At 41.2% G+C, this 26,430-nt stretch overlaps 2 protein-coding genes across 10 annotated transcripts in view; one reads left to right on the top strand and one right to left on the bottom strand.

Moving 5' to 3' along the window:
• RAD52 (RAD52 homolog, DNA repair protein) overlaps window positions 1–13,115 on the top strand; it is a 30,297-nt gene extending 17,182 nt beyond the window's left edge. For 4 of the 5 annotated variants that reach the window (XM_053557134.1, XM_053557136.1, XM_053557137.1 and 1 more), the window contains 7 exons: window positions 400–518; window positions 1,607–1,682; window positions 5,088–5,284; window positions 5,448–5,611; window positions 7,673–7,756; window positions 8,085–8,309; window positions 8,958–13,115. In XM_053557134.1, the coding sequence (XP_053413109.1) occupies window positions 400–518; window positions 1,607–1,682; window positions 5,088–5,284; window positions 5,448–5,611; window positions 7,673–7,756; window positions 8,085–8,309; window positions 8,958–9,016 (924 nt within the window). In that variant the 3' untranslated portion in view covers window positions 9,017–13,115. The remainder of the gene's footprint in view (window positions 1–399; window positions 519–1,606; window positions 1,683–5,087; window positions 5,285–5,447; window positions 5,612–7,672; window positions 7,757–8,084; window positions 8,310–8,957) is intronic. The other variant, XM_053557138.1, reaches the window with a different exon arrangement.
• WNK1 (WNK lysine deficient protein kinase 1) overlaps window positions 10,983–26,430 on the bottom strand; it is a 163,546-nt gene continuing 148,098 nt past the window's right edge. For all 5 annotated transcript variants that reach the window (XM_053557119.1, XM_053557114.1, XM_053557115.1 and 2 more), the window contains 5 exons: window positions 25,096–25,760; window positions 23,993–24,195; window positions 21,493–21,687; window positions 14,429–14,616; window positions 10,983–13,950 (listed from right to left, as the gene is read on the bottom strand). In XM_053557119.1, the coding sequence (XP_053413094.1) occupies window positions 13,633–13,950; window positions 14,429–14,616; window positions 21,493–21,687; window positions 23,993–24,195; window positions 25,096–25,760 (1,569 nt within the window). In that variant the 3' untranslated portion in view covers window positions 10,983–13,632. The remainder of the gene's footprint in view (window positions 13,951–14,428; window positions 14,617–21,492; window positions 21,688–23,992; window positions 24,196–25,095; window positions 25,761–26,430) is intronic.

Genomic DNA, 26,430 nt, shown 5'->3' with positions numbered 1-26,430 from the left:
CTATCATAAAATGTCATCAGACATTTTATTTGATTCTCTGTCAGCTAACAATTCTGTCAGGTCCTCCTTGGCTTTTGGTGAAAGTGAAGAAATGGATACCACCTTATGAAAGTACTCTCTATCTAATCATCAACGTCTGCTAGATGATATTTCAAATCATCCCCTTGTTTGGTATCCTAGAGGTTTTCATACCTAAGGGTAATGCACCGTAGTGAGGTTGCAGATGGATTAGGACATGTGCAAGTGGCTGGCACATGTGCAGGTGGGTCCCAGACTACTGACTCTTAGAATTTTGTGCTTTTGGGTGACAGATGCCCAGTTTGAAAACTGCTGCTGGAGGGAGAGGGGACATATCTACCCCTTTTCATGTTCAAGTTTGAATTCCTTTTCTACCCCCAGGATGGTTCATATCATGAAGATGTGGGTTATGGTGTTAGTGAGGGCCTGAAGTCCAAGGCCTTGTCTTTGGAGAAAGCAAGGAAGGAGGCAGTGACCGATGGGCTGAAGCGTGCCCTCAGGTGAGCAGCAGGGCCTGGCGTCCGGCCTGCTTAGTTTCACCTCTTGTTTCACAGCAGTTTTATGTTTTGTTTTTAAAAAACGTTAATACATTCACATGGTTCAAAATTCTATATAACATGAAAAGGTAAGCCTCATTCCTGCCCATGTCTGTGCCTACCCTGTCTTCCTACTTTCTTTTGTAGTTTTTCAGCATTTATGCTTAGGTCTTCCCTTTTGGGAATAGGGGTAGAATCCTGTATCCTTTACTTTGTATTTGCTTTCCCCCCACTCAGTAATTAAATGGAAACTTTACATGAGTGCACGGACAGCTTCCCCAACAGGTCTCCATTACTCAGATGGAACATAGTTAACTTAGTTACATATACATCTTGAAGAACTGAAGTGAACTGAGTTACCAGAATTCAAGAGCGTATTACAATTTTCTGTTGCCATCTTTTGAGGGAGTCCATATATCCCATGTAAAGAACTTTGGCCATGGAGAATTGTGCTTTTGTGTGTAGCCCACTTTTTTTTTTCTTTTTTGAGACAGAGTCTCACTTTGTTGCCCTTGATAGACTGCCGTGGCCTCATAGCTTAGAGCAACCTCAAACTCTTGGGCTCAAGCTGTCCTCTTGCCTTAATTTTTCATTTTTAGCAGAAAGGGGGTCTCACTCTTGCTCAGGCTGGTCTTGGACTTTTGAACTCAAGCAATCCACCCACCTTGGCTTCTCAGAGTGCTAGGATTACAGGCATGAGCCACTGACCCTGGCTGTAGCCCACTCTTATTTGAAAATTGGAGCAGTTCTTGGAAAAATAAATCTCTGCTCTGGGATTTTTGTGTTCCACATCAGGAAGTAGCTAGTGGGTTTTGCAAACACTTGTTTAGTTTTTTTCATACTCATTGTCTCTCCTTACGGGCAGGGATTTGCATTTGTTGTGCTCACTGCAGTATTCTCAGTAGACATTTATGGAATGACTCAGGCTCAGTAGACATTTATGGAATGCATGTTAGGGTCTATTTCCCTGGCTGCACTGAGAAGCAACTTTTGCTAATGTCGAGTGTTACAGTTCCCGACCCTGTCTCACTTTTTTTTTCTCTTGTCCTCAGGAGTTTTGGGAATGCACTTGGAAATTGTATCCTGGACAAAGACTATTTGAGGTCACTAAATAAGCTTCCACGCCAGGTATGTTAGCAAAGGAGAAATGGGATGGATTGCAGGAAAGAAAATATAGCAACTTCTCTTGTATCTTAGGTTGAGTGTTTGGAGGATGGAGGGAAAAGTGAGGACTCAGCTATTTAGAGGGTCTGGAATGTTTATTTCAGATTTTGAATGTTAGAGCTAAGAGGAACTAATTATTTTATGGACGAAGAAATTGAATCCTGGGCGGTGCCTATGGCTCAAAGGAGTAGGGCACCGGCCCCATATCCCGAAGGCGGTGGGTTCAAACCTAGCCCCAGCCAAAAACTGATAAAAAAAAAAAAAATTGAATCCTGAAGAATTGTCTTCATACATAGGCACCTGTGCTTGGGAATGGCCTGTGAAACCTCAGAACCACGTAGCCCCCAGCAGCACTGCCATCATTTGTCAGAAACACTCAGAACCTCACGTGCTCAACCTTCTTTCTTTTCCTTAGCTCTGGTGTCCTTAAAATTTAGATGTCCATTGTTTCCTTTCTTTCTTTTTTTTTTTTTTTTTGAGACACAGTCTCACTATGTCGCCCTCACAGCAACCTTAAATTCTTGGGCTTAAGCAATTCTCTTGCTTCAGCCTCCCAAATAGCTGGGACTACAGGCACCTGCCACAATGCCTGGCTATTTTTTATTGTAGTTGTCATTGTCGTTTAGCTGGCCCAGGCCAGGTTTGAACCCGCCACCCTCTGTGTATGTGGCTGGCCCTGTAACCACTGTGCCTCAGGTGCCGAGCCTAACATCAATTGTTTCTGTCAATACCTATCACATGATCTGAGCATTTGCCTTTGGAGAATGGGGTCTCTGCTCAACGGCCTGTGGGGACACACTTGACCTGGGATGGTCAGCCTCCAGAGTGTCCTCCTGTCTGGTAGAGAGTGGCACACTCTGAGGCCCCTGTTGCATCACTGCCTGGGGCAGCATCCTGGTCCTATACCTGAGGGATTCTTTTTCTTGTGGAGCCACTAATATAGCTGTGTCAGTAGGCATTTGTTAAAAGTCACTTTAAAGAATTTTTTTTTTCATGCTATGTAATTTATTTACTATAAAAAACATAAAATTGACATGAAACTCTATCCTCTTAAAACAAGAACTCCTCTTTCTTTTCTCCATCCCCTGGTAACCACCATTCTACTTTTCTGTTTCTATGAATTTGACTGTGCTGGGTACCTCCTTTAAGTGAATCATATAGTTTTTATATTTTGTAACTGGCTGATTTCACCTAGTATTAATGCCCTCAAGACTCATCCATTCTTTTGTTGGTGGGCATTGGCTAATGTGAATCATGCTGCTATGAACACAGGTGTATCTCTTGGAGACCCGGCTTTCAAGTCTTTTGGAAGTAGTATACTTAGAAGTGGGATTGCCGGGGCGGCGCCTGTGGCTCAGTGAGTAGGGCGCCAGCCCCATATGCTGAGGGTGGTGGGTTCAAACCCAGCCCCGGCCAAACTGCAACAAAAAAATAGCCGGGCGCTGTGGCGGGCGCCTGTAGTCCCAGCTGCTCGGGAGGCTGAGGCAAGAGAATCGCGTAAGCCCAAGAGTTAGAGGTTGCTGTGAGCCGTGTGATGCCACGGCACTCTACCCGAGGGCGGTACAGTGAGACTCTGTCTCTACAAAAAAAAAAAAAAAAAAAAGAAGTGGGATTGCCTGGATCATATGGTAGTTCTATTTTTAATTTTTTGAGGAGCTACTATACTGATTTCCATAGCAGTTGTACCATTTTATAATCTTAGCAACAGTGCACAAAAAATTCATGTTTTTCTATATCCCTGCCAACATTGTTATTTTCTGTTTTTTAAAAGATTTTTTTGGTAGTAGACATCCTAATCATCCTATGGGGTGTAAAGTGATATTTTATTGTGGTTTTGATTTGCATATTCCTGATGATTAATCATGTTCAGCATCTTTCCATATTCTTACAGGCCATTTGTATTTCATCTTTGGAGAAATGTCCTTTTCCATCTTTTCTTTGAGACAGAGTCTCACTATGTTGCCCTCGGTATAGTGCTGTGGCGTCACAGCTCACAGCAACCTCAAACTCTTATTAGACTTAAGCGATTCTCCTGCCTCAACCTCCCAAGCAGCTGGGACCACAGGTGCCCACCAGAATGCCTGGCTATTTTTTGTTGCAGTTGTCATTATTGTTTCGCTGACCTGGGCCAGGTTTGAACCTGCCACTCTCGATATATGTGGCTGGTGCTGTAACCACCATGCTACCGGCGCCAAGCCATCTTTTCCATCTTTTAATTGGGTTTTGATATTTTGTTGTTGGTGATTCTTTAAATATTCTGGGTATTAACTCCTTCTCAGATGTATGATTTACGAATATTTTCTACCATTACAGGTTGTCCCTGAAAGTTGAAAAGCTTTCAGTCTTTCACCTTTGACTATGATGTTAGTTGAGGCCTTTTCATATATGGCCTTATTCTGTGTTGAGGTGGTTTCCTTCTATTCCTAGTTCGTTGAGGGCTTTTATCATGAAAGGTATTTTTTTTTTTTTCTGAGACAGTCTCACTTTGTCGCCCTCAGTAGAATGCTGTGGCGTCACAGCTCACAGCAACCTCAGACTCTTGGGCTAAAGTGATGCTCTTGCCTCAGCCTACCAAGTAGCTGGGACTACAGGCACTTGCCACAACACTGGGCTATTTTTAGAGACGGGGTCTTGTTCTGGCTCAGGCTGGTCTTGAACTCAGGCAATCCACCCGCCTCGGCCTCCCAGAGTGCTAGGATTACAGGTGTGAGCCACTGTGCCCAGCCTCTTTTTTATTAATAGTTAAGGGTTTGTTGATTTTGATTTTTTTTTTTTTTAAACAAAAACAACTATTTTGGTTGATTTTTTTTCCCCCCTATTGTTTTTGGATTCTCTATTTCATTTATCTCTGCTCTAATCTTTTTTTATTTACTTCTTTCTGCTAGCTTTGGTTTTAGTTTGTTCTTTGTTAGTTTCTAGTTAAGGAAGGTATGAAAGTCAGGGGTTATTTATCTGAGATCTTCCTTTTTATCCCTTGTTTTATTATTATTTTTTTTTTTGTAGAGACAGAGTCTCACTTTTTTGCCCTTGGTAGCGTGCTGTGCCATCACAGCTCACAGCAACCTCCAGCTCCTGGGCTTAGGCGATTCTCTTGCCTCATACTTCCCAGTAGCTGGGACCACAGGCACCTGCCACAACACCTAGCTATTTTTTGTTGCAGTTTGGCCGGGGCTGGGTTTGAACCCACCACCCTCGGTATATGGGGTCGGCACCTTATTCACTGAACCACAGGTGCCGCCCTATCCCTTGTTTTTTAATTTATGTGTTTAACTTCCCTCTCAGGATTGCTTTCACTGCATCCCAGAAGTTTTGGTATACTGAATTTTAGTTTTCATTTGTCTCAAGGTATTGTATCCTCTTTCTTATTAGTTACCTCTGGAAGTGGATTTAACTAAAGCGAAGAGGCAAGATTTTGAACCATCTGTGGAACAGGCAAGATATAATAGCTGTCAACCAAACATGGTGCTGGGACACCCAAAAACACAGAAAGTGACCTCCCCTTGCAGACCATGCCACCCAAATGATGTCCACGTTGTGATACAGGAGGAAAAGGACAGCAGCTCCCGGTATAAGTTCTCAGTTCTCTACCTTTCCTCTTCTGCTGCTTCTCAGGCAGTTTAATTTGCCTTCATTTCTAACTTCAGGACCAGCAAGTTGGTTTCTGTGCTCCTCAGGAACCATAGTTATTACTCAGGAACTCTCTCCTAGCTTGTTGATGTTTTGATGCAGACACCTGACCACATCCACTGTGGATAGTGATGCCACGTACCAGCGGAAGCTCCGGCAAAAGCAGCTGCAGCAGCAGTTCCGGGAGCAGATGGAGAAACAGGAGCAAATGGAGAAACAGGAGCAAGTTCAATCATCTGCCCCATCAGTTGAAAAGAAGAGTGAGGGTGTGTGGGAGGATGGGAGCAGAGGCCCTAGGAAGTATATGTGAAAGAGGAACGGACAGGAGACCCGGTTTTCTGCCAGTAACCCTGTAGCTAGCTCCAAATCAGACTTCACCAGGATTTCTCTCAAGCTACATACAAGAGAAATGAGTCCAGGAAATTAAGATAGTGAAATCTGGGCTGGGTGTGGTGGCTCACACATAGAATCCCAGCACTTTGGGAGGCTCTGGCAGGAGGAGGATCACTTGAGGCCAGTAGTTTCAGATCAGCCTGGGCAATACATGAAGACCTCTGTCTTTACAGAAAAAAATAAATAATAATAATTAGCCAGGTATGCTGGAGAGGTTTGAGCACAGGAGTTCAGGCTGCAGTGAGCTATGATAACTCTAGCCTGAGCAACCTTATCTCTAAAAATCTTAAAAAAGAGAGAGAAAGAAAAAGTGATATCTGCCATACATTTTCCCATTTCTGAAAACAATGCTTTTTTGTTTTTTTTTTTTTAGGAAGTAAATGGGCCTTGACATAATCTTCTGGAATTAGAAATATCAGGGTAGAGTTGTTTTATTTCAGATACTTTGTCCATCTTTGCATTAGAAAGCCTTTTCTTTCTGAGATCTTTGAATACAAGGCAAAATTGGGTTTGAAGATAGTGGGAGTATTTAGTAGATTAGTATCTAGTAACTTTACTTTAGGGTCCAGATTCAGTGGGAGTAATAGGTTTTTTTGCAGGGTGGTAGTCCTTGCTCAAAGAGTAGAAACAAAAAACAGGCTTGTCCCAAACCAATTGAACTTTTGCCTGATTTTTCTCTACATACTATTAAGATTCAGAGAGGACTTCCTTCGTGCCAGAGGTCTTGCTTCGTGTTTGGTTCATTAATATCCCCCTCAGCACTGACAGGCTGAAGTCTGTTAACAAAACCAAATCACCTACTGTCCTGGATCCTTAATAATGAGCTACTCTAGATGTTTAGGGTCTAAACCAGTGGTTCTCAACCTTCCTAATGCCGCGACCCTTTAATGCAGTTCCTCATGTTGTGGTGACCCCCAACCATAAAATTATTTTCGTTGCTGTCCTAATTTTGCTACTATTATGAATCATAATGTAAATATCTCACATGCAGGATGTATTTAGGTAACCCCTGTGAAAGGGTCTTTTGACCCCTAAAGGGGTTGCGCCCCACAGGTTGAGAACCACTGGTCTAAACCCATTGCAGAAGCTCCTGGCATGCAGTGTGGAGTGGCTTGTCTTCCAGGACTTTTTCCCACCCCTTGTCAGACAACCAGAGTTATTGTTTTTAATCTATTTTACATATTGGATTTGTGCTTAAGATTTTGAGCAACGGTTATAGCTTTAAAAAGCCAATCAGCCACTGAACTAGATGGCTCCTAATAACCGCTCTGCTTTTGCTGTTAAAAGAGAAATAAACTTTTGTTTTTCTCACTTTAGTGAGAAGGAATAGTTATTTTAAACCACATACAGGAAGTCTCTCTGAACCTATTTTGGTTTGTGGGCTGCCTGATCATTCTTTACCCAATTAAACTCTGTTAAATTAACAAAAAATCCACTTGGTTAGGTGCTATGGCTCACACCTGTAATCCTAACACTCTTGGAGACCAAGGTGGGAGGATCTCTTGAGCTGAAGAGTTCAAGACCAGCCTGAGCCAAGAGTGAGACTCCATCTTTACTAAATAATAAAAAAAAATCCACCAGGTTTGTAGCAGGCACCTGTAGTCACAGCTATTCAGGAGGCTGAGGCAGAAAGATCACTTAAGCCCAGGAATTAGAGGTTGCTGTGAGCTAGGATGATGGCACGACACTCACACCCGGGCAACAGCTTAAGACTCCGTCTCCAAAAAAACTACTAAAAACTACATCTAGATCTGTAAGTAGGACTGGAACTCAGGAGTCTTGGTTTTTTTTTATTGGCTGGACCAGGATAGCCCCTGGTAGCTTTGTACTTCTGAGACTGCTCCCTCCAACAGGAGGAAGATAGATTTAATCTTTTAAATTCCATTTACTTACGTGATTTATGACTTGTCCTTTTTCTCCTGTGTAAACCATAGCAGTGCTTGCGGCCCCTCCTCTGACACACAGCACTCCCATAACTGCTGTCTCAGAACCAGTCACTGAGAAAGACTGCACATCAGGTGTGACTCAATAGTTAATCAGTAAATACCTATGAAATGCTTATAAGAAACGGTGCTGTATGCTTTTAGCATCACAGAATACATTAGTGGCATAAGGATCTTCATTTTTATTGACAGGGGTTCTGACTGATAACATGTATCCAGCTCTGCTTTTGTACTAACCAAACAGGCTTCAGTTCACTTTCAAGGGTAGAGGAGAGAGAAATTTCAAAAACTACCACAGGGTACTCAAGACATGGAATTTCTTATGACCATTTCGTATTTTCAGTGCCTTCTGTGAGAATAGGTCATTCTTTGCTAATGCTACACTTTTCTGTGATCTCCGTAGAGAATCTTGACAGTCTTGAAATGTGGGATCTGACTCCAGATGTACTGGACAGTGTTGTCAAGCCCTTGTTTGGACCAGAACCACCCCAGACATCAGACACACTAGCACTGAACAACCAGATGGTGACCTCAAACAGGACCCCATACAGCCTTTGCCACCAGAAGCCACAAGCAAAACCAGGAACCTGGCAACCTCAAACTCACAGCACTAACCAGCCTGTAACAGGTAGGAGAGAAAAGTGTTCAGGAACAAAAATTCTGTGAATTTTAAGAAAACGATATTTAAGTTGAATAGAATCCTTCCAATAGAAGATAATTGGTTTGGGCGACACCTGTGTCGGTAAGGCGCTGGCCCCATATACCGAAGGGTGGTGAGTTCAAACCCAGCCCCGGCCAAACTGCAACCAAAAAATAGCCGGGCGTTGTGGCGGGCGCCTGTGGTCCCAGCTACTCGGGAGGCTGAGGCAAGAGAATCGCTTAAGCCCAGGAGTTGGAGGTTGCTGTGAGCTGTGTGAGGCCACAGCACTCTACCAAGGGCCATAAAGTGAGACTCTGTCTCTACAAAAAAAAAAGAAGGTAATTGGTTTAAGTGCCAGAACTTTTTCTTAGGGCTCCTGATTTCCGATGCATCCTTTGATAGTAGCATGAAGTTTAAACTACATCAAGAACTTTTCCTACTAAAGGCCTTTCAAGAGTATGATGCTGTTTGGTGTGGAGTTAACAGAGGATCTGCTCTTCTCCTAATGATAATTTTCATTCATGGGTTCTTAGTTCAAATTAGGATCATTAATACAAGCCAGAAATTATTAGCTGTCAGTTTATTCCTTGTTTTAGTATCATGGCAATTGCATTTAAGCCATTTTATCTTCCACAGGTAACTGGGAATCTCTTAAGAGCCAGGACATGAAGAAAAGGAAATTGGATACATCTTAACTGAGGCTCAGGCTACATCACTGGGACTCTATCCTAAAGGGATTTTGGAAAACTACTTTTTGGTCACACTGGTCATCGTTCCTGGAGAGTAAACTTCATTTCTAAAGGTTTACCTTGTTTCATTCTGCAGCTTATCTGAGGATTTGCTGAGTCTACTGTAGTTAATAAAGCTGAGCGCCTTTAAAAAGCTTGTCGCACACTGCAGTGGGAAGGTGCTGGACAGATGAAACACGCCTTTTTTGGCTCTTGTGGCTTTCATTATTTATTCCTAAGCTATTATGTTAATAAAGATAGACATTTTGGGAATTGCAGCTGGCTGCCTGTCCTCAAGCAATGGAGGCCAGACATGGTACGAGGCACTGGCTTTAACAACTGCCAACAATAAATTGTTTGGAATAATCTGTTTTCTTTTCCTGTAGGAAAATGTCCACATAAGTACTGTATTTCATGGAACAAGGTTGCAGTAGTGCTTTTTACTACTTGTTATCCAACAAGGCTACAATCTTCATCTAATATAACCTCTTAATTTATGGGTTTACAACATCACAATCCTGCATTCTTTCAAAATCAACTTTTTTTTCCTAAGCAAGAAAATGATTTAAGAGCAAGGAAAGGCATTTTGAGAAAGCAAATCCTTTTCTAACAAAATATAAAATACACAGGCTGCAGACGACACCTGTGGCTCAAGGCGCTGGCCCCATATACTGGGAGTGGTGGGTTTGAGCCCAGCCCCGGGCAAAACTACAGAAACAAAAAAAAAGTATAAAATATACAGGCTGAGAATCCCTTATCTGAAATGCTTGAGACCAGAGTTATTTTGGATTTTGGAATATTTGTATGTACATAATGAGATCTCTTAGGGTTAGGAGCCGAATCTAAGCATTAAACTCATTTATATTTCATATATACCTTATACAGGTAGCCTGATGGCCATTTTATACATTTTAAATAATTTTGTGCATAAAACAAAGTTTGTGCACAAGATACACTGTAGCTGAAGAGCACTGGGATGGTATTGGGGCCACTGAATAAACTGTTCATGCCTGTTTTGACTGTCCTGTCAAATGGGGCCAGGTGTGGAAATTCCTACTTGTGGCATCATGTGCTCAAACTGTTTGCATTTGGGGTCTCAGATTTTGGATTAGGGATGCTCAACCTGTAGCTGTTTTTAAATCCTCATTTCAGATGTGAAATGTAACCCACCTTAACATTTTCCTTTGTGTTTAGATATTTTAGAATTCTTTCCCCCAATAATGAGTTTGCAATCTTACTTTTTACTTATGCCTAATGTGGAAGCAATGACTAACTTTTTTGGATTACAGACCCATTTGTGGGAAGCTGTGACTGAGGTAAGGAACTAAAAAGTACTGGCCAACAGCTGATCATCTGTATTCCTTCAAAAGATGCAGAGGCAGTAGCTTATCTTGATTTTCCTCTTCTTTTTTTTTTTTTTTTTGAGACAGAGCCTCAAGCTGTCGCCCTGGGTAGAGTGCTATGGCGTCACAGCTCACAGCAACCTCCAAATCCTGGGCTCAAGCGATTCTCCTGCCTCCGCCTCCCAAGTAGCTGAGACTACAGGTGCCTGCCACAATGCCCGGCTGTTTTTTGGTTGCAGCCATCGTTTGGCAGGCCCAGGCTGGATTCAAACCTACCAGCTCAGGTGTTATGTGGCTGGTGCCTTAGCCGCTTGAGCCACAGGCACCTAGCCAATTTTCCTATTTTCTAAAAGCTTTACTTGTTATATATGGATTTGGTGATTTTGTCATATATTCAGTTTTTGATTTTGATATCCTTACCATTTTTCTATGGCAAAAATATTTTTCTCTGTCCGTAATTTTAGTTCACCGCAAAATTGTTGCTAAAAAAAATTCCCAAGAATTAGGAATCCAGTTTTAAATTGCATATTACTCAAAATAGCTCCAATGAGGATGTGAAAGAGAAGTTGCTGGAAATGAAACCTCACAGGTCAACAAAAGCAAAGTTTGGTTTATTTGAATGGTTTCATTAAATAAATCTACAAAGGTAACAAACTGAAGCACAAAGCGCAATCTTACAAGAAGCGCAACACCCAGAGTTAGTGCAAAATGTACAATTAATGGCTGCTGAGAAACTCCCAAAGTTTGAATTCAGTTTATTTGTTTTTTTAAACAGTATACATTGTTAAATAATGTAAAGAAAACATTTATAATTCAGAAAGATTTTTAATGTGGAAAAGACTCAAAGTGTACTATTAACACAAAAATAATTTAAACAGTTCAGTAGCACTAGTTCATTCCTCTAGGCTTCAGTTATTTCATCCACAGGCGGGGAAAAATGAATCAACAGTAAATAAAACCAGTTCTTAGTTTTTGTGTATGAGTGAAAAGATCTCAAAATTATTAAACCAAAGTAACAAAACGATCATGTGCTGCATTTGGCTCCCTCGTCCCTCTGGATAAAGTTTTGTTCCATTCATCTTAGGTTGTCCATTTCTCATTACTTGGCACTCTCCATTCTGTCCTTACTCTTACCCTCTCCCCAAAAATTACAAGCAGAGAATAAATAAGTAAACAGTTTTAAACCAAAACTTGAAACTGCCAGCCTTTTCATTTCTACCTTCCTAAAACCCTCAGCTCTCATTTGCCTCTCTGGGGCTCACAGCACACAGCAAAGCAAGCTAGGAAGCAAGGGACTGGCTCTTCCTAGGGTTGTGGTTATTCCTGGGAAGTGCCACTGGGTGTGGGATGAAAGGTTGGAAATATGTCAGTTTTCCAACTAAATGTCAAGAGCAGAAGCATCCCCCAGGAGTCCTAGCTTCTTTCCGTATCTTGAGAGACAATATAGTTCCCATACATAGCCAATTAGGATAATATTTCTGGAAAGTTCTGAAAACAACAGAAATGCCCATTACTAATTAGGCATAGCACTGAATAATACTGGTTGGTTGCAGTTATTACTTAAGGGAAGCATTTGTAGGAAAATGTGAGAATATTAGTTGTAACTTTAGACATAAAGGTGGCAAAACATTATAATCCTGCAACCATTTGGACATCATAGAGAAAATAGGTAGGAATAAGCATTCTTTCCGACAATGCTTATTAATTCAGATGTGGAAAGATTCACTATCCACAAAATATAGTACCCCAAGCTGAGAAATGCATGGTACATGTGCAAGAAGAGGAAAGCAATCCAGTTTTAGAGCAACCTTCTCCACCTGTGGTTTTTTACTATCACATTTTCCAACTTAAAAACTAGCCTCCAACCCCTTCTCTTTATGTTTTAATTTCTTCTAGGTCTTGTCTGTTCAAGCCCAGCTCAAATATGTAAGGCTTATGACAGTCACTGGCTAGGTTCAAGTATCTTCTAAACAAGTTTGTTCCCCGTTCTTTAGTCTCTCTTTTTCCTTTCATTGAGCACACACCACTCTTAATCTTTTAAATTGCCCCATTTAGTTAGAACGCCCCTTTTCCTGAAACAGAACTCTCTATTCCAACCACTGATGCCAACTTAACTTCTCACCTGACTCATCTTACACCTGCTCTAGACAAAAATTGTTGAATGACTTAAAAAAATTACTCTTTCAACTTCCCTTTGGCATATCCACTGCTAGGGTCACATGGACCTGTAATTTCCTTCCACATGCCCTTTGCTGATCTGGGGTCTGATCAAGTTGATGCTAATGGCAGAAGCAATAGAAGTCCAAGGCACTAAAATGTCCAGCAAGCAACACTGGGAGAACAGAAGTATTCAAGTACAGTAATTTATACAATTTTACATTCACATTTATTTATCTAATACAATGGAAATACAAAGGAAAAAAGTTAAAGTGTCTCAAAAAGTAAAGGACAGAGCTTTTTTTTTTTTTGGAACTTTTTAACGTTTCATATTTTACTCTTAAAACTACTGTTGTCCAACAACATTTATATAATATCACAGTGTTTCCACATCAAAACTGATGGCGAAGTTACATGTCCGCAGGGAACTTAATTTTTTTTCCTAATTGCTAATGCTGCAGTCAAAGCTGCTAATATCTTTTGCTTAAAGCACTAATGACCTATCATAAGGGTAACAACCCCAGTCCCCTGGTATTTTTCACTGGGTTCTAAAGAGCAAAGAAAAAGGAAAAGAAAAGAAGGGGAAAAAAGGGGGTGAGGGACAGGAGCAAGGTAGGACAAAGCCCAAAAGCTTTTTTTGTGTCTTATGGTTTGGATTCTCGAGGGAGTAAGGGATTAGGGGCATGTACCAAAATGAGAGCTCCACCCAACTTGAAAATACAGATTACAGATGGGGTTTCATTTTAGATTGAGCTCTTTAGTAGCTTCTTCGTGAACAATATTCTCTTTCCTTACTGGAGCCCTCACTGTTGGGTATGGAAGGACACTAAAGCATGGTCTGAAGCTGCTCCTTCACAAGCAAGTTGTTTTTTTCTTCTTGTCCCACTCCAGTAGATGGAGGGGGAGGGAGACTCTCCATTCTGAGGGCTCGAAGTGGTATTAAAACATCCCCTTCCAGCAAGAAATAACCAGTTAAATGCAGCACTAGTAAGTTAGTAAGAGGCTACTTTTTCCCCAACCCTCCCCCCATCAGCATTCCATCTCCTGCCCCCAGATCTACTCAGTTAATGTCTCTAGGTCTGACTAAGTGGTCCGCAGGTTGGAACCTGGGGGGTTGCTGATGGATTTCTGCAAATTGCTGATGTTGAAATTCTGCAAGGAGGCAGTTCCCACAGGTTGGAACTGGCCCAGTGGCTGTGGTGCTGGGCCACCCGTCCCACTCCACTGAGTGCCAAATGGGGCAGCTGGAAAACCGTACTGCTGTGGGGGACACAGAGACTTGGTAAAGTGACCTAGAGAGGTAGCTGATGCTGCAGAGATGGGGGCAGAGCCACCCAGGTTAGAGGTCATGGAAATGCACAGCTGTCCAGGTGCGGAGAACTTCCTTGCCATTCCAGGGCCCTGGAAACAAAACCACCACATGTAAAGTCTGGGGTGGTTGTAACACCCACAGGTATAAAATGAACCACACTAAAACACACATCTATTTTATACAGGCTACAGCAAAACAAAACAAAACCCTCTATAATATTTATTGGCTCCCTGTATTTACCCAGAAGGAGTGAAAATAATTCTTTTGATTAGAAGGGGAGGGGTGTCATGTGTATACACGTGTCTACACATGTAGTTCAGGGTATTGAAGGAAAACAGAAGAAAAAACTGAGCTGATGCGTGAGAGGCTAACAATTCAGGGAAGGAAGAATAAAAGGGTACCTGGGTGATTTTTGCCTTGTTTTTCTAAGAATGTTAAAATTCATAAGCTACTAAAGGTTGTGGTATAAAATGTTAAGTAGCTTAGATAGTTTAAGCACCTTGGATTTAGATGTGTGTAAAGTAACGCACTAACAGATTAGATCTAATGGCAAAAGGGAAGACTTACCTCATAATTCATATGTCCTTTGCTTCCTCTCCTGCCAGAAAGATTCATGGCATCTCGGGCCCAATTGTCTACCAGTTTGTGCAGGTCATCTGTGAATGTGCCCTTCCTGCTGGATGTTATGGCAGGAGGCTGAGCCTGGGCAGCTTGGCTGTTCACTGCCCCACCAACGGTGTTTGTACTGCTGGTCCCTTGAGTTATAAGAAGCAACAGAATATGAGCATTAAAAAGAGCTTGGATTATAATTTCAGGAAGAGGGAAAACTTCACAGCATGATGAATGACAAACCACAGAATGGGGAGGGGATGAACTGGGAAGCCATGCAAGAAAGGAAGATACCAAGGTTTTACTTAGCCATTTATTTTGGTATAACAGAGTGATAAAAAGTTTCTCTTCAGTAGCTGCAGATAAGGCTGAACAACTCAGGACAATTGTAGGTACAAAGGGCAGGTACCTCTTTCACAAAGCATCTTAAGAGTGCTGGCACTGTCTTCCAGTACTCTAGTCCCAGCATCATATTGATGAGGAAGATGTGACATGGTTAACAAGGCTGATTGATCTGGAATTTGGCAGAATGCAGGGCAAAAGGAAAGGGTTTCTTATGCACTAGGCTGGATTAAAGCAGGAATAAGAATGCAAAGATAGGTGTTTGGCCAACGAGAAGATGGGGGTTCCCAACCCAGGCGGACATTGCCACATTCTTTACCCATTCATTCAACTAGAAAGAGGTAATAAGAGAAGAACCATGCTCTGTTAAAAAAACTTTTCACCTGGACCCATAAACATGAATTTGTAAACATAAACCTAGGAAGAGTTGAGCCTTCAATCTCTCCCAATTTCCCATGAATAAAGAACCATGATTACTCATGAGGAAGGGACTACACAGTGTGCCTGAATCTTTCAACTCCAGGAAGACATGGTTTTCCTGAAGATGATCTCAGTTTCAAATGGTTCACTCCCCACTTCTCCCCACTCTTCTCAGAACACCACGAGAGAAGCAACAGGAAAATGCAGCTGAGGCAGGTTGCAAAGGGAAGGAGGCGGCTTTGAGGGTGTGATGAAGGAATTCTATTTCTATGGTTTGATGAGAAAGGAAGAAGGAGTCTGTGTCCTGCCTGATTTCGGTTCTGGTGGAGGGCACACTGAAGATTATTCGAAGAGGCACGTTTTAGGGAAGAGGGAGAGAAGAGTCATGGTCTTGTTTTTTTTCTCACCCCCCACCTCCCTTAACAGATCCCACATTTGCTACAGATTAAATAAAAGCTACTAAAGTTGTGAGCCACTAGGCCTTAAGATACCCAAATAACGCTGGAGACTAAACAAGTGCATGCGTTTTCCTGCTTTCAGAGTTAAAGCAGCACTAGAGCACAGCAGCATGCCTAATGCAACCCTGCCACTTAAAAGCCCATTATCAACCACTGCTGGTTTCAAGTCCAAATCATATCCTACCACCTACGGAATGGCACACACAAGCTTGTCTGTGCTGGACTAACAGCTAATTCTGAGGTGAAGTGCAGAGTGTGGAAGGTCACATGCTTCTTACCACCATGGCAAGACATGGAACTAAGGCAGTGTGAAAATCAGCTCACTTGTTGGTGCCCGCTGGAGCCACAAGGGGATTGGTATTGCACAAACAGTGTAAAGGGAAGAGTAACTGCCTGACAGTACAGAAACCCAAGTGGGAAAGTATTAAAGCACAGGAAACAGCCTTCTGTGAATGGCAAATGTGAGACAGTGGTAAAGTGGGAAGCACAGGCAATGAGGATGGGCAGTCATGATCGTGACTAAATCTGGAGAGCAAGCAAATCACATGCATGAGGGCTGTCATCCTGTGTGAATGATTACTGCTTGGTGAGCTTAATGTGAAAGTCAATCAAAACAAAAACCAGAAATAATTATGGGGGAGCAGGACTGTCAAAAGCTAAACACAAGAAGCTCAGCAGAGGTGAGCAATGCTTGTTCACAAAGAGCTCATGCTGGGAGTCAAACCTCTCCAGTCTGTTGTTAGTTGCCCTTGATATTGTGAGGCCCCTTTAAAACCAAATTTCATTTTTCATTTTACCCTATATTACCTAATACTGGATTCTGAAAGTAGGGCTTATCCCATGATAGAAGAGTTAACCATACAGTTAAAACTTCCTGTTCTGGCTCCTGTAAATAGGTTTCCTGTTAAAGAAGGAAACAAACATATCTCTTTCTGGCTAGAAATTACTCCTGGGAAAAGCAGACTTGACTATAAAAGCTAGGAGACAGGACTTTCAGAAAATGTGCTGACTAACCTCTAAGCCTTTTTAGTTCTTACACTTACCCTCTAAAATTCTTATTTTTATTTTCTTCTACCATAATAATACATTTCCCCTCCCCCCATGCTGTCAGGTCCTAGTAACAACAATCTATTATGAAGCACAATATCATAATATCATTTGCCAGTATCCCAAATATAGCCTTTTCCTGTTGACCCTGTCTATAATCCTGCAGGTAGTCTGCTGAGTCATCTGTACTTTAATAAGAAACCACCAGTCTAAGAAGACAAACTCTACAAAATAGTATTTCTCTCCTCACCAATCTAGCAGACACCTTTCACTATGTGGACTTTCATATATTTTCATCTCTGCTGAGTTTCCAGTGGGTTTAAGGTGCCTGGCACATTATCTACTTACTGGCTAAAAGGCTCTCTTTCCCATAAGAACTGGCACCTCCCTATACACATCCATGGGCATTAAAAATCCATGACTGTTACAGAGCTAGGTTCATGTGGGGTCATCACTGAGAGCACTAACTAGGAGGTGATTTCTTAATCTGGAAGAATAGCTACTAGTTAGCAATTAAGCATATTAAAAAGATATATTAGAAAGGGGTACAGATATACAGATGGAAGTTAGGAATCAGAGAGCTGTGAGGCTTCAGAGTTCAAAGAACTTATAGGTAACACGCTTTGCAATCAAGGATCAAAAGTAATAGAAAGAAAAGATAATTACTACAGAGCTGGTTGCAAGGACAGACTTTTTTCACCATCTTCCCTGAAGCACAAAGAAAGAAGGAATGTGTTAAAGATAAAGATAAGGAAACATCAGTGTAAAATATTTAGAATCTCTAAATAGCACACACAAAGGCCCAGCAAGAGAAAGCAGGAGGGGAGACAAACGGGTAGTCCCTGTCAAAGATACCGTTCTATTGGATGTATTTATCTATTTGGCCTTAGTCTGACATGATAATTTGATAGGCCACATAACCTGGCAAACAGATGTTGAATTTCCAAATCCAATCTTTGTTTGTAAGAGAATAATGGCCTGCATTAAGGCTCTGGAATGGGAAAGGAACTATGGTCTCTTATAATTCACTGCTTGAATTTAAAATACCCAAGCAGTTTTTTCAAGGACCCAGTCCCATTTCCTGTTTCTCCAGCTGGGTTGTTAAAAAGCACTTAATTAAATGCATTAGCAAATCCTACCACAGTAGGCTGATAGATGGACATAACCATTGTTACAGTTTTAAATTCTTTAAATTAGTTATAATATTTCTACATCCTAGATATATATACCAACCCCTTCCCTTCCAGAAAAATCTTTACAAGTATATTGAAAACAAGCAACTCCTGAACATAAATATAGCAGTAAGCCAAGCCGTGCTTCCAAACCATTGACTATTGTGAGAGCACAGAATACATCCCCAACTAGTAAGGGCCCCACACTTTTAGTACCTGTTTCTTTGCATATGTCTTCACATCTTTAAAGAAAAAATTATTTTTTAGATTGGAGTCTTGCTATGTTGCCCAGGCTGGTCTCAAACTACTGGCCTCAAGCAATCTTCCTACCTTGTCTTCCCAAACTGCTGGGATTATAGGTTGAGCCAATGTGCCTTTTCTCCCTATTTCTTTAAGTCTGCTTCCCTGGATTTGTTCAGCAGGCTGACATGATACATCCCAATGTGCCTTTGACGATTTCTAATGACTTTCATTTGAACAATGGGGGAAATATCACCTACCTTTAAGTGTGTGGTAAGAATTTATGGAATTAGTGGGTATTTGTCACATTAAGCTTCATAATGAAGTATAATGAAAAAAAGACTCTTCCCTCACAGACATTTATATCATAGGCCTGATATCTCACACTGTACAACTCGGGCTCAAGCGATCCTCTTGCCTCAGTTTTTTTCTGTTTTTAATAGAGATGGGGTCTTGCTTTTGCTCAGGCTGGTCTCAAAGTCGTGACCTCAAGCAATCTACCTGCCTCAGGCTCCAGAGTGCTGGGATTACGCATGATCCACTGTGCCCAGGCTATTAATGCACTTTCATCTTTCTAGCTGGGCATGCAAATTAAATGCTTATTCAAGTGTCAAGTTGCTATGCATAGTCCAGGTTAGACTAACCTGAAAAAGTATTGATCTCGGTGCTTAAATATCACACATGCTTAGAAAACTATCAAATTGGGTAATGCCTTCTGCCACCTTCTTTGTTAAATAGCCCTGGACTGGTGATTGTGGGGAAAGGCAGTAAGAGACTGCCTTAAGTACAATCAATCCATTAATAATTTGGGTAAAGAAAATAGGGGTGCTAGAAGGGTTAAAATGTGTAAGTGAGAGAAATGGAACTTAATGTGTTGCACTTCCCTTTAAATACGATCACTACAAAGAACTAAGGGAAGTATAAATTCTTTTCACCATGAAGAGGCCTGAAGATCTCTGGACCATACTCAGAAACAGTGATGGCCTTAGCACATGCATTTAAAGAACACTTCAATAACCACATCAGAAGTTTGAGGCCTTAATAGAGAAGATCTTTCACCAAATTCTAGGAAGGTTTTTGTAGTTGAACTAAGTTTTTGTTTGTTCTTTAAACTATGATTTCGACAAACATTTACTGGCTACCTACGATGGGCCAGGGAGGCCCTGGCTAATGTGAGGGAAACCATGTGTACTTCCCAAATGCTGCTTTCTCTGTGTAACTTGTCTCACTTGACTTGTACGACACTCCCAGGATACACGGCACACCTTCATTTCACAGATGGTAAAGAAGGGCGACTTGCTATTGTGCCTTCTTTTTAAACAGAAAGCTTGGAAATCTCAGCAATTATGTTAAAAAGATAATTTTTACTTCCAGGTGCTAGGATTTGGTTTTTAATAGAATGAATGCTTTATCAGAATAATTACTTTTTGTACTATTGGTTATATGGGATTCAAAGGCAATGGTGGTGGAATGATTTAATAAAGAGACTCTAGCATCTTTTTATAACTGGTAGATTAAGCTTAATTGAGGGGAAAAAAAAGATTTCAACTTACTCTGAAAAAGAAATAAGGTATAACTTTTACCTAAGATCTAAGCGCATCAGCGATCAAGATGTTTTCTGTCACTTCTAGTGTTAGGATAGTGAGACAGCACTGAATATGACCATGGAGTATAGTCTTCATTCTTTTTTTTTTTTTTTTTGCAGTTTTTGGCCAGGGCTGGGTTTGAACCCGCCACCTCTGGCATATGGGGCCGGCACCCTACCCCTTTGAGCCACAGGCACCGCTTAGTCTTCATTATTCTAAATGACTCAGCAGTCTATAACTTTGTTATCCTCTGTCATAGCTATATGAAAAGGCAATTCTATCAGATGCAGAAACCTATTATTGTTTCTACATCTTTTATCATAATTAATGTGGGGACTCAAACTTCTGAAGGTTACAGTAATTTAGCCAAGCCACTGAGTAGATGATATACAGAAAGAGACAATGAAAATGGACTGTGTGAACATCAGATCCAAGCAGCAGAAAAACAAGGACGAGGAAGGAGTAAAGGTGTTACACACAAAGAGCCAAGCAGGGCGTACTCAGAAATCGGGTCCTCCTGCCACCAGGTTTGAATGTCACCTGTTCAGATGCACAGTTAAACTTCGCACAGCCTGTGAGAGGGGAAAAACAGGGAAGAACAGAGAGAGGAGAAGAGACAGAACACAACTACAAGATGTTAGAAACTTGAGGCTGGAGTGGTGAAATGCACTAAGATGGCACACAAAAGAACAAGCTTCTGGGGGAAGGTCAGATATATTAAGACTAGAAATATTAGGTCTCAATTCTTTTCATCTGCAAAAAGCTGATGCTTTTCTCACTGGAAATAATGCTAGCTAGTTTGCACTTCTTACCAACCAAGTACATTCATCTTGTAAAGAGACAATATTATCTCTTATTTCTGTGAAACTGGCAAAGGCACTTACCTGTATTTTTTTCATTCTTTTCCACCCAGATAATATGAATCCTTTCAATGTTTGTTCTAATGTTACTAGAAGTTCTTTCCTCTATAGGAAAGTTTACAGCAATTATTAATAAACAAAACTATATTTGGAAAGTAGATAATTGTGGGGCTATTCATTTCAGTATACCACTTCTATACCTAGAAGTTACAAGATTCTTCACTAAGAAAATGCATTAGCTTTAAGAAACTGCTAAAAATTCCTTAGAATTTCATCCAGGAAATCTTAGCCCAGTGTTAAAGCATAAGTTCCAAATCCCAAATGAGTTGTACCTATAGGCTGCAGATGTAACTTTTCACTGTAATCCCTTGAAAACAAGCTATTTAACCTGATAGGAGCAATGAGCCCACCGATTCTTTTTTTGTCTGTTTGAGACAAGAGTCTCACTCTGTTACCCTGGGTAGAGTGCCATGGGCATTACAACTCACAGAAACCTCAAACTCTTGGGCTTGAACAATCCTCTTGCCTCCTGAGTAGCTGGGACAACAGGGGCCTACCATAATGTCTGGCTAGTTTTTCTATTTTTAGTAGAGATGGGTTATTGCTCTTGCACAAGCTGGTCTTGAACTCCTCAGCTTAAGCAATCCATCTGCCTCAGCCTCCCAGAGTGCTGGGATTACAGGCTAAGCCACCACGTCTAGCCGAGCCCACTGATTCTAATCATGACTCAACTTCCCTTTTCAGCCCAAAGATTAAAGGGTACAACACAAAGGCTGTGTTGTGGTCAGCTAGTCTTTTATCCCACCATAATAGGTTATTTATTAGGCTTTAGTCCCAAGGATGGCAGTATCTCCATGTTAATGTTTTTGGAAGATGATGGCTGCATTGATTTCTTACCTTGACCTGGAGCAGCAAGGCTTGGTACTGAAATGGCACCATCACTGGTGAAGGCTGAATAAAGGTTGTCACTGGAGGGAGATGGCTTAAGGGGCTGTAACAGCTGATTCTGTCCAGACTCTGGGATGTTGCCAGGAGGGTGGAGGGTCTGCTGAGGGTGCAAGACTGAAGCTGCACTCTGACCAGATAGGTTACCTGTTAAAAGATAAAGTGGCATAAGAAAACATGTCCACTTTTCTCAATTCATTCAATAGGCAGCGTGTGTGTCTGAGATAAGGAGTCTCACTTTGAGGCCCTCAGTAGAGTGCTGTGGCATCATAGCTCACGGCAACCTCAAACTCTTGGGCTCAAGTAATCCTCTAGCCTCAGCCTCCCAAGTAGCTGGGACTATAGGCACCGGCCAGAACACCTTGCCTATATTTTTAGAGATGGGGTATTGCTCTTGCTTAGGCTAGTCTCGAACTCCTGAGTTTAAACAATCCACCTGCCTTGGCCTCCCAGAGTGCTAGGTGGCGTGAGCCACTGTGCCCAGCCCTAGGCAATGTTTTTATTCCTTCAGTTTGTCCCACTGAGTGATTAAGCTATAAACTGGGTCAAAAACTATAAAATGATGAAAAGCACAAAGTCCTCGCTCAGGAGAAGTGAAGAATGACACTGAGAATCAACAGGGTTATACGAAATATCCCAGCAGCTTTTTAACACAGCATTAGAAAACCTATAGTCCCCACGTCTGAACGGAGTAAGAAAACTAGGATGTGCAGTGGAGATAAAGATTCCATTTGGCAATTCAACGATTACTTTTTTAATCCTATAAGGAAAGGATATTGAATCATAATTCAAGTAGTTTAAGTAGTCTCTGCTTAGACTTTCTTTTCATATGCATCAGATATGAGGTATCTGATAAAGATATGAGGTATCTGATACCTCTTTTGATAAAGAGGTATCAAAATATGTGATTGCAGAGTAATGAATATTTAAAATTATTCTTGGTTAGGGCTTTCAATCATCCCAAAACTGATTACCTTCTCTGTTCCCTAGTTAAATATGAGTCTACTTAGATAGCATGTCAAAGTTGGGGTCAGAATCTGACTGAGAGATCAACTAATCTCCCTTATAATCACAGCTCTAGTAATAGGTTGCATGAATTGGTTCAAATGTGCTAGAGAAAAGATTTAAGCATCCATGAAAGCTTCCACAGAATGAAGCTGCTAATAAGAACTTTAAAACTGGCTGGGTGTGGTGGCTCACACCTGTAATCCTAGTGCTCCGGGAAGCCAAGGCAGGTGGATTGCTTGAGTTCAGGTTTCAGACCAGCCTGAATAAGATTGAGACCCCATCTCTACTAAAAATAGAAAAACTAGCCAGGCGTAGTGGTGGATGCCTGTAATCCCAGTAAGGCAAGAGGACTGCTCAAGCCTAAGAGTTTGAGGTTGCTGTGAGCTGTATGATGCCATAGCACTCCAATCCAGGGTGACTGAGTGAGACCATCTCAAAACAAACAAACAAAAAAACCAACCCCTTTGGAACAGTTTTCTAATATACTTTAGCCCTCTTTTACTTTTGAACTAATTATAATTCTGTTAACACTACCATAATTTCAAAGGATGAAAGCTCTCTATTGTCTATTAAAGTAGACACACTGGGGTGGTGCCTGTAGTTCAGTGGGTAGGGTGCCAGCCCCATATACCGAGGGTGGTGGGTTTGAACCCGGCCACGGCCAAACTGCAACAAAAAAATAGCCGGGTGTTGTGGCAGGTGCCTGTAGCTACTTGGGAGGCTGAGGCAAGAGAATCACCTAAGCCTAGGAGTTGGAGGTTGCTGTGAGCTGTGACATCATGGCACTCTACCGAGGGTGATAAAGTAAAACTCTGTCTCTAAAAAAGAAAAAATAATAAAAATAAAAAAAATAGACACACTATTGTCCCTTATAAAAGATTATGATTTAACTATTTCTTTGGTTAAAACCATTAGAAAGTTCTTTATCCTAATACAGAGAAGTGAAATAAGAACCTTAATGAAGGAGGTTACTACTTAGACACACTCAAGTATCAATACAACATTTTCATTTATCTTGGGTGCAATTATGACCAATTCATTCATTAGAAGGAAAGCTCTAAACTTTACTGAACAATGTACTTTCTTCCCATTGCTCAAGAGTTTGGTTAAATGTTATGAGCTGACATGGAAAGCTAAATGTTTACCCTTATGAACAACTATAAATGAAGACTACTAGTACATAGCAATATGAATTACAAAGGAGTTTCCATTGAATCTACTTCCCTCATAAACTCAAAAAGAGGCACAATAAATATGGGGAGAAGTGAAGTCAAGGAAGCAAAGATACTAGGAAAGCCTTTGATGTTTAACAGAAATATTAGGAAAGCCTCAAAAATTAAACAAAAATAACAAATGTTTAATAGATTACATATATAGTTGGAGACAGAAACAAAAGATGGGATAGATGAGATAGCCATGGCTGACCTGGGCAAAGGCTTTTTACCTGAAAGCTGGGGGCTTTTATTCCCCAAGGAACTGCTGCGACTAGACTTGCTGCCTTTGCTTTTTGTGGGTCGCCTTCTTCTCCCTGAAAGGGGAGCAGCCGGGGGAATGATGACAGCAGGGGGAACCTTGCCCAATTTGGTATACAAAGATTCAATTTCATGCTTTTGGCGACTCTGCAGGTCCTGAATCTCTTTAAGATGTCTATGAAAGATAAACAAATATAACCCTTTTGTTCAAACAAGAATAACATTCTCTTAAACCTGTATTCAAGTATTTTCTACTTACTAACGAACATTTTCCCCAAATATACTACACCACGAGATTCTAGCTTGTCAACTCACCTTGCTGGCTGGCCTCCATTAACCAAGCCATATCCCAACAACCTCTTAACCAACAAAAAATGATTGATAATGTGTTAGGGGAAAAAGAATTCCTGACTTTTGAGGCCATGTGCAGGACAGCTGAATTTGCTGCCTTGATCCAAATTGCCAAACACAATTAACAAAATCTGCCAACATAAGGATACTTTCCAGTGCCATCACTAGATTTATTTGATAGGCTAGTAAATAGCCAAGAGTGGTTAACAGTGATAAAAAGTGGCTCAGCGCCTATAGCTCAGCGGCTAGGATGTCAGCTATATACACGGGGGCTGGTGGGTTCGAACCCAGCCCGGGCCTGCCAAACAACGACAACTACAACAACAACAAAAAATAGCTGGGTGTTGTGGGGCACCCGTAGTCTCAGCTACTTCATAGGCTGAGGCAAGAGAATCGCTTAAGACCAAGATTTGAGGCTGCTGTGAGCTGTGACACCATGGCACTCTACTGATGGGTGACATAGTAAGACTCTGTCTCATAGAAAAAAAAAGTCATAAAAAGTGCTATTAATAAAAATAATATTATAATAGCAATACAAAGTAGTCCTCAGTATAAGAGAACCTAATGAAACTACAGTCAGGGAACTTTAGCTTTTGCGTATCTCCTTCTCTTTAGAAGAGAGATATTAGCACATTCTAGTGAAAAGAATATTAATCCTGGCACTGAGATCTAGATCTTAAAATATTATCTGCCATTATTCTTTCAAAGGAGAAAATACACTTACTTTTCTCGTAGTCTTCGTAGTTCTAACTTTAAGTCTTCATCTTCAATATCTGACTCATTATCACTACTCATGTAAGAGGAGTTGAATGAATTACTAAGGCTTTGACTTAGAGTCTGGATAGGAAGGCTCTTTGAGCACAGCTGATGAGGGGAGCGTGGACTACCTGAACCATCATCCACATCTCTGCTTAGAAAGGCAGCCTCCAGATCAGAAGACGGCCCATTTAGATGTGAAGGCTCTGACAATTCAGGCTTTTCTTTCTTTGGTATCACAGCAGGAAGAATAGCTTGTTCCAAACCCATATAAGGAGCGGATGTCAGTGGTCCCTCTTTCTTTGCCTCAGCAATCTTGTCTTCAGTTCTTGATACAGAGAAACGACCCACTTTATTTGCTGTACTTGACACCTGAAAACGCCCAACCTTGGTAGGCTGCCCAGTTTCTGACTTTGCTTCTGGGGCTGGAGTTTTGTGGGCACTATCTGGCACATCTGAAGAGATACCATGAATGGATACCCCATTAGGCGCTGGCTTAACCACGGTACTCTCTGGACTACTACTACTTGATAGCACCGAGGACTCTGAAGTACTAGATTCAAAGTGAACCGACTTTGCATCTTCTGGCTTATTTTTACCCTCTTTCTGGGCATCATCCATTGCAACTGAAACCTGATGGAAAACAAAAACAAAGTGAGATTAAAAACCAAAGTTCTAGGCTGGGCATGGCTGCTCATGCCTATAAACTCCCAGGACTCTGGAAGCCCCAGGTGAGAAGACTGCTTTAAGCCCAAGTGTTAAGAGGTTGTAGTGAGCTATGAGGATGCCACTGTACTCTAGGCTGAGTGCCCTGTCTCTAAAAATAAAGCAAAACCAAACAAAATAATAATAATTAACACGAAACTGAAGTTTTCTCTCATGGACCACCACACACACACACACAAAAAGTGTGTACATACATAAGTATGTACATACATACCTGTACAAATAAAAGGAATCATTTTATTTTCCAATGAGCTGTCCATCTTTGTGAAAATAAACCATTATAGAGAACATAACTATACTGAGATGCAGACTGAGTAGCTGGCTAAGCTTATTAAGCAAATGATTTACTTCCATATCTCATGTCATAGGCAAGATTAGGACTCATGTTCAGTCAAAATATAAATAAAAAGAGATCACAGAATCTTGAAGGTTGTTTTGTTTATTCACAAAAACCATAAAAAATTATAAAAGCTATAAACATTAAATCCAATACCTGTTAAATGCCAGCTAAGGCTGAAGAGTGAATACATCTGGTAACTAAAGGGAGGTTCCAGACCCTTGTTCATGTATTACCAAT

The sequence above is a fragment of the Nycticebus coucang genome, chromosome 12 (assembly GCF_027406575.1).
Source record: "Nycticebus coucang isolate mNycCou1 chromosome 12, mNycCou1.pri, whole genome shotgun sequence".
Taxonomy (NCBI): domain Eukaryota; kingdom Metazoa; phylum Chordata; class Mammalia; order Primates; family Lorisidae; genus Nycticebus; species Nycticebus coucang.
This window is presented reverse-complemented; position numbering and strand designations above follow the sequence as displayed.